The 8,671-nt window shown below is 39.4% G+C and overlaps 1 protein-coding gene across 1 annotated transcript in view; it reads left to right on the forward strand.

Annotated features, from left to right (window-relative positions):
• cers1 (ceramide synthase 1) overlaps positions 1–8,671 on the forward strand; it is a 31,977-nt gene that overhangs the window by 7,451 nt on the left and 15,855 nt on the right. The window contains exon 3 of the mRNA XM_083559358.1: positions 6,725–6,884. Within this exon, the coding sequence (XP_083415484.1) occupies positions 6,725–6,884 (160 nt within the window). The remainder of the gene's footprint in view (positions 1–6,724; positions 6,885–8,671) is intronic.

The following is an 8,671-nucleotide window of genomic DNA, read 5'->3' on the forward strand; positions in this document are numbered from 1 at the left end:
CAAAGTTAATTAGTTCACATTCTTAAAAAAAAAGGTGATTGGATTGCTTCATCCTGCAGCTTATCCATTATCCTCTCTGGGTGAGAAATAGTGTGAAATAACTATGACACAATAAGAGGAAATTTGATAGAAAATAATTCCTAAAAAGCTTCTGATGGCATGACCTGAAAAAGCTTCTTGTCAGTATGTTTACCTCACACTCTCTCCTTGTAGTCATAGTGGTGTTAAACAATAAATGGAGACTAAAATATAGAAAGGGTTGTTCAAGAGCACATTCAAATCCTATAGTCTGGTGTCGATGAACGTATTTCTAGCACGTTATGGTCATGTGACCGCCTAATGATCAAGGTGTAACAGTGTGTACGAATTCTGACATTTAAGTGCGATAATCATGTGACTATCACGGAGGTACACCCAACTTATGTAAGATCCTGTGCGACAGAGTGATGCAAAGAAACCACATTTTTAGATAAACACCCCCTGGTGCCAACATGGTAAACAATTCAATAAATGGGAAAGTACACTTTCCTCTGTAGATAGTTTTGTCTTTAATTCAAGTTACCTGAGGTATAAACCTGGAGCCATTGTGCTGCTCACTAAACCATCAGCTTATGTTACACTGGCTGTGTATAATTAATAACAAACACTGAAACGAAGAAGCCTTTGTCAGCTTGCCTCCACTTTCTATGAGCTGTAATGATTGATTTATATACACACTCTATGTGGGCACTTTGGTGGATATGTTTAAAGCTCTTCAATGCGAAGATTGTTTTTTTTTTAAATCCAATGCTATTCTTTCCTTGAAATGTCTAATCATTGCAACCTATAACTAATGTCTCTCAATATGTACGATGGATTAGCTCCAGTTTTTTTGTTTGTGTTTTCTTAACCTTTATTGTTTGATGTTCGACGGATGGTGGACGGTCTGTAGGAGAACAATGAGTTTTCAATGGTGAACACTGCTGTTTGAAATGGATACTGTTAATGTAAATGACCAGAAGCCGTCCTACAGACAGGTCAGGTCATGTCATGTAAATTTATGTGTTTCATTTTGCTGTGGTGTGTTGAGCCTTTGAGCTGGACTGGGAGGTGTTAGACCTTTATCGGTTCTAGTTTATATTTCTCTTTCCTGTTGTTTAAACTAATTAGCACACTAATCATCAGTGGCTCATTAGTCACAGGAAAAAACATTTCCAAACAACAGCATGCTGTTGATCTTTTGGGGTCAGTCCTTTTAAGGGCAAATGTTTGTCTACTGTGGGCTTGACTGAGATGATTTAATGCGGCATTATACATTTTTAGCATGCTGTTTAATGTCCGCTCTGAAGATCCTACAAAGGCTAAAAAAAAATGTCAAGTTGAGGCTGCCTTGGTTGCTTTGGAAACTGTTCCTCAGAGGATATGTCATTCTCAAAGGGAGGAAGTAGAGTAACTACTGTTGCTGTACACCAGCATGCTGTCATGCTGTCTCAGTTTGACACACTTGCAGCATTGATTCATCTGTGAGAGATAAAATCACCTACAGTGCCTTGCGAAAGTATTCGGCCCCCTTGAACTTTGCGACCTTTTGCCACATTTCAGGCTTCAAACATAAAGATTGTAATTTTTTGTGAAGAATCAACAACAAGTGGGACACAATCATGAAGTGGAACGAAATTTATTGGATATTTCAAACTTTTTTAACAAATAAAAAACTGAAAAATTGGGCGTGCAAAATTATTCAGCCCCCTTAAGTTAATACTTTGTAGCGCCACCTTTTGCTGCGATTACAGCTGTAAGTCGCTTGGGGTATGTCTCGATCAGTTTTGCACATCGAGAGACTGAAATATTTGCCCATTCCTCCTTGCAAAACAGCTCGAGCTCAGTGAGGTTGGATGGAGAGCATTTGTGAACAGCAGTTTTCAGTTCTTTCCACAGATTCTCAATTGGATTCAGGTCTGGACTTTGACTTGGCCATTCTAACACCTGGATAATTTTATTTGTAAACCATTCCATTGTAGATTTTGCTTTATGTTTTAGATCATTGTCTTGTTGGAAGACAAATCTCTGTCCCAGTCTCAGGTCTTTTGCAGACTCCATCAGGTTTTCTTCCAGAATGGTCCTGTATTTGGCTCCATCCATCTTCCCTGTCCCTGCTGAAGAAAAGCAGGCCCAAACCATGATGCTGCCACCGCCATGTTTGACAGTGGGGATGGTGTGTTCAGGGTGATGAGCTGTGTTGCTTTAACGCCAAACATAACGTTTTGCATTGTTGCCAAAAAGTTCGATTTTGGTTTCATCTGACCAGAGCACCTTCTTCCACATGTTTGGTGTGTCTCCCAGGTGGCTTGTGGCAAACTTTAAACAACACTTTTTATGGATATCTTTAAGAAATGGCTTTCTTATTGCCACTCTTCCATAAAGGCCAGATTTGTGCAGTATACGACTGATTGTTGTCCTATGGACAGAGTCTCCCACCTCAGCTGTAGATCTCTGCAGTTCATCCAGAGTGATCATGGGCCTCCTGGCTGCATCTCTGATCAGTCTTCTCCTTGTATGAGCTGAAATTTTAGAGGGACGGCCAGGTCTTGGTAGATTTGCAGTGGTCTGATACTCCTTCCATTTCAATATTATCGCTTGCACAGTGCTCCTTGGGATGTTTAAAGCTTGGGAAATCTTTTTGTATCCAAATCCGGCTTTAAACTTCTCCACAACAGTATCTTGGCCCTGCCTGGTGTGTTCCTTGTTCTTCATGATGCTCTCTGCGCTTTAAACGGACCTCTGAGACTATCACAGTGCAGGTGCATTTATACGGAGACTTGATTACACACAGGTGGATTCTATTTATCATCATTAGTTATTTAGGTCAACATTGGATCATTCAGAGATCCTCACTGAACTTCTGGAGAGAGTTTGCTGCACTAAAAGTAAAGGGGCTGAATAATTTTGCACGCCCAATTCTTCAGTTTTTTATTTGTTAAAAAAGTTTGAAATATCCAATAAATTTCATTCCACTTCATGATTGTGTCCCACATGTTGTTGATTCTTCACAAAAAATTACAGTTTCATATCTTTATGTTTAAAGCCTGAAATGTGGCAAAAGGTCACAAAGTTCAAGGGGGCCGAATACTTTCGCAAGGCACTGTATAATCTGCAGTTTAGTTTTGGCCTGAGCCTCAGTGCAAAATGGTGCTATGACAATTTGATGTCAGTCTCTGAGACTGCAGGTTGCTTCCTTTTCTTGCAAAGTGCTAACAGCATGAACTATGACTAAACAAGAGCTGTACTTAAACAAATGGTAAATAATAACATGCTAGGAATAAATGGGCCTATGCACATCTTGCTATTTTGTGTAACAGAGTTTGTGTAAGTGCAACACACGTTATTTGGAAGTAAACATCTGCACAGCGTCCATGCTCTGTGATTACATCGAATTGTTCATGAAAGCTAGTAAAATGTTGTTTCCTCATGAAGCATGCTAAGGCCTTACTCAATGTGCTTCTACCAAATATGGTGGCAAAGATCAGTGCCTGACCTTGATGACGTTAATTTTTTCATCAAGTTTAGCTTTTCTAGCCTGCTGAGCTCGACACAAAATACAGATTGCATTTTCAACCATTATATTAATGACATCACTGTATGGATGTTGCAAAAAAACAGCAAAATTGTTCTTGATTCCTTTAGAACATATTTCAATCAAGATAAACAAGACATGCACAAGACTGTGCTTTGCTATTTTATTTTATTTTATTTTATTTTATTTTATTTTATTGTTTTTGTTTTTTTTTGCTTTAACGGACCGCTAACACTTGGCATGAAGTGAAGCGGTAATGCGAGACTGCACAAGATGCTACTCAGTTTAGAGTCTGACTAATGGTGCATGCTGTTTACTATATTCTGGTTTCATTTATAAAAAAACCCTAAACCTTAAAAACAGCTAAAAACTATGCTTATCTATATAAGATAAGATAGAATGAAATTTACTATGCATAATCTATAGTTAGTATAAAACTTACTCTTACTGTACACACTCAGTAACAGCGATTAGGTGTGATTTATAAGATGTAGTTGGAGAGGGGGTCTGTGGGACTTACTGATGACAGCTGGTCTCTATAAATATCCCTAGCATAATAGGATACATGTGGTTCCCCATAGTCTAAAGGCTAAAGATTTAGCTCTCTCACCCTATCACACAACAGCAGCCAGACGCCAGAGCCAATGAGAGACACTGCCACTTCAAAGTGGACTGTCTTCACTCCTTAATCACATTAGTGGTGTCCCATTTGTTGTTCCTGGCCTGTTTACCCATGCACAGCACTAATTGTACAATGGAAACCAGAGATCGATTAAAGATGGATAGACAATGCTTGATCCTTGTATAAATAGCTATCATTCATGTTTCTAATTACAATAGTCTAATGTCTGTGTGTAGCATTAAACAAAACAGCTTTCACAGAGAGAAACGAGTGGAAGCTGGCATCAATTCTAGTGACCACAAACACACACTGCGACAAAACAAACTGTACAATATCAAAGCTTCTACCTGGTAAAGGATCCATGACAACCGTTCATGCATAATTACAGGCATCTAACCTTACATCCCCATATAGCACTTCTATAATGCTATACACTAATATAGCACTTATACAAGTTCTTACATTGCAAATGGAGCTTGTACTCAGCCTGTTTAAATGTGATTATTCTTATTTGACTGCCTCAACATTTTGAAAGAAAACTGTAAAAAACAACAAACATATTGATATTCACACCTCATTGTAACTCCATGTTTAAACAGAATCATAAAGTCCTAAAAAAAGGCATATACAAGGATATATCAGGATCAGACTGCATCCTATGCATGTTTGATTTAATTACATTTTATTTGTAAAGCACTTTTAATAATGGACATCAATCCAAAGCAGCTGTCCAGAAATTAATTATAAGTTTACATTTTTTTTTTTTTTTTACTTAATTACTTTTTAATATTTATTTATTTTTGACTTTCAGTCTTCTTTTGGAAATTATGAATTTAACCCAAGATTTCTTACACACAGTAACACAAAGTGTTAAGTTCTAATCTACTCTCAAATTTCGTACTCCTTATTGTCATTCTTTCACTTGGCCGGCAAAAAAAAAGGGTTTGTCTGTCTTTCTTGTTCAGCAGTTTTAGCTCTTGAAGTACGTGATGTGAGACCAGTCTGCTACCTTCCTGTTTTTTTTTCTCCCCTTTCAAAGCAAAAGCATGAAGACTTGAGTAGCATTTCAACTCTTCTCTGTAATGTGCTGTGAGTAAGTAAATAGTGTCCGTTTCCTGGCACAGGAAACCAGTGTGAACTAAGAGCCCTATAGTCTGTACAAAGTATGATTCAGAGCAAAATCGATTATTTTGGTCTGTTTGCTACTTGTTTACTACTACTTGAGTAATTAAAAGAACAAAAAAAAGTGTGTCTTTTTCTTCTTTCGGGTTCTCCCATTAGGGGTCGCCACAGCAGACTATCCGTCTCCATACCCCCCTGTCCTCTACATCTGCCTCGTGGTGTGTATTATGCTCCTTAAACCCTTTTCCTTCTTGGGTTAGAAATATGGAAACTGAAAAGAAGCAAACCAAATAATCACAAAAGTAACAGACAAAAGCATAGTCGTTGCTCTGTAAACGAATAATTTGAAACATTTTATGTGTTACATATAGCATTTATTAACTCTCTTGTTCTGTATGGCATTTCCCACCTATGCACCTCGATCCTATACTCGGTTGCAACTTGAAACACACAGCATGTCAGATTGCCGTCGACACAGTCCAAAACATTCTCACTCGCGCACACTCAGTGCAGTTTTTGCGTTCTTATTTGCCTGAAGAACCACAGCGACAGGGAGAACACAGCCGGGTTCCAGACTAAACGCTATTTGAAGGCACACAATATATTATATCTGTTGCATTTGGCTTGAACAATATCACAAGTCTCTGTTCAGAAAGCATATTAACCATGACTCCTAACATTGCACAGCTAGCATACTTTAATACTAAACTTCAAGTACAACCGCCATTTCACGTCATAGCCACAGTTTTTGGAGGTAGAATTCAATTTGGAAATCCATGTTTTTTCTAGTTTGGTCTACTAGATAATGCAGCTCTAGCTGAAATTTCTTTAGGTTAAACACAGTATCAGAAAGATACACATTTATCCACAGGTCCTCTAAAAACAATTATATTACCAGGGAACTAATGTTCACAATTCATGTGTACATCCAGTTAAATTAAACAAAATTAGCCAAAGAAGTGAAGCTAAGGTTAGCAGGTTTATTTAGCCAAGCTAATCTCCTCGTATTCAGTAGTATTATAATTTGATCTATAACTTGTGTATATATACAAATGTACTGCTTTTTTTGGGGGATTTGGCCTGGACTTTGGGTAAGTTGTATGGTACAGTGTTTTCTCATACTAATATTACAGAGTAATGCTGCTTTAAGTTCGCTAACGTTAGCTACATGTTAGCTAGTGCTTACTTTATTTCAACTCTGAAACTAATATGTGATTAATAACCTGTAATTTAACTCAGTATCTGATTCATTAGCTTGATATTTATTTTTTTGTTTGTTTATACAGTTGTTCAAAAGGTCAATAGTTCATAGGTTTCAGTACATTCTGGGTGTATTTTTCTACTCCCTACTCACAAGAATACTCAATACTGATAATTAATTGAAAAATTCATTAAAATCTAAGAGTCTGTCCTGCTGTCTTTCGTAGCCGTTCGCCCAGTGGTGTCGCCTCCATTCCAAAGATGTGGCAAAGATGCCAGAAAGTGCTTGGAAGCTAGTCTTCTACACAATGTCCTGGTCCTACAGCACCTACCTGCTCTTCTTCTGTGACTACGGCTTCTTTCAAAACCCGTCTTCCGTCTTTTACAGTGAGTTGACCGATTTTCTATAACAGCCATGACAGCAAATTGTAGGTTTATACTGTGTGTAGTGAATGTGTTCATAGTAATACATCATTGTTGCTATAGGGACAGTTTATTCACAAGAAATGTTTCACATTGAAAGATAAATGGCGTCTACCAAATGCAGTAAATGTAATTTTTTTACTTCCTTTATATACAGCTTGTTTATACATATCTATGCATCCAATAATCAGCCCTGGTAGCACACTACTACTTCTTCATCATCATCATCTTTTGGCTGCTCCCATTAGGGGTCACCACAGCAGATCATCTGTCTCCATACTACTCTGTCCTCTACATCTGCCTCTTTCAAACCAACATGTCTTCCCTCACCACATCCATGAACCTGCTTCTTGGCCTTCCTCTTTTCCTTCTTCCTGGTGGCTCCATTCTCAACATTCTCCTAACGATTTACCCCATGTCCCTCCTCTGCAAATGTCTAAACCATCTCAATCGGCCTTTTCTCACTTTGTCCCCAAAACGTCCTACATGCGTGGTCCCTCCTCGTCACTTCCAATGAAAATCTCAACATCTTCAGCTCTGCTACCTCCAGCTCCACGTCCTGTGTTTTACTCAATGCCACTGTCTCTAAACCATACAACATCGCAGGTTTTACCACAGTCCTATAAACTTTCCCTTTCACTCTTGCAGATACTCTTCCATCACAAATCACTCCTGCTATCACTCTTCTCCACCCACTCCACCCTGCATGCACTCTTTTCTTCACTTCTCTAACACACTCTCCATTACTTTGCACTGTTGACTCCAGGTACCTGAACTCCACCTTCTCCAGCTCTTCTCCCTGCAACCGCACCACTCCACTGTCCTCCCTCTCATTTACACACATGTACTCTGTCTTACTCCTACTGACTTTCATTCCCCTTCTCTCCAGCATGTACCTCCACCTCTCCAGGCTCTTCTCAACCTGCTCCATACTCTCACCACAAATCACAATATCATCCACAAACATCATAGTCCACAGAGATTTCTGTCTGACCTCGTCCGTCAACCCGTCCATCACCACTGCAAACAGGAAAGGGCTCAGGGCTGATCCTTGATGCAATCTAACCTCCACCTTGAACGAGTCTGTCGTTCCTACTGCACACTTCACTGCTGTCACACTGTTCTCATACATGTCCCGCACCACCCTCACATACTTCTCTGACACACTGACTTCCTACAGTGCAGTGTATACAGTACCACAACTCCTCTTTTGGCACACTGTCGTACGCTTTCTCTGAATTCACAAACACACAATGCAACTCCTTTTAACATTTTCTATACTTCTCCATCAACATTCTCAAAGCAAATACTGCGCCTGTGGTCCTCTTCCTCGTCATGAAACCGTACTGTTGCTCACAGATTGTCACCTCTTCCCTCAGCCTGGCTTCCACTACTATTTCAGATAACTTCATGGTGTGACTGATCAACATAATTCCCCTGTAGTTACTGCAGGTCTGCACATCTCCCTTATTCTTAAAGATCGGTAGCAGCACACTCCTCCTCCATTCCTCAGGCATCTTCTCACCTTCCAAAATCTTCCAAAAAACTCTACTGCCATCTCTCCTAAACATCTCCATGCTTCTACTGGTATGTCATCTGGTCCTACCAACTTTACACTCTTCATCCTTCTAATCGCTGCTCTCACTTTCTTTTTACTAATCCTATCCACTTCCAGCTTCACCATCTCCACACCATCCCCCCTTCTCTCTCTCTCTCTCTCTCTCTCTCTCTCTCTCTCTCTCTCTCTCTCT

Source organism: Silurus aristotelis (assembly GCF_946808225.1).
Source record: "Silurus aristotelis genome assembly, chromosome: 13".
Taxonomy (NCBI): domain Eukaryota; kingdom Metazoa; phylum Chordata; class Actinopteri; order Siluriformes; family Siluridae; genus Silurus; species Silurus aristotelis.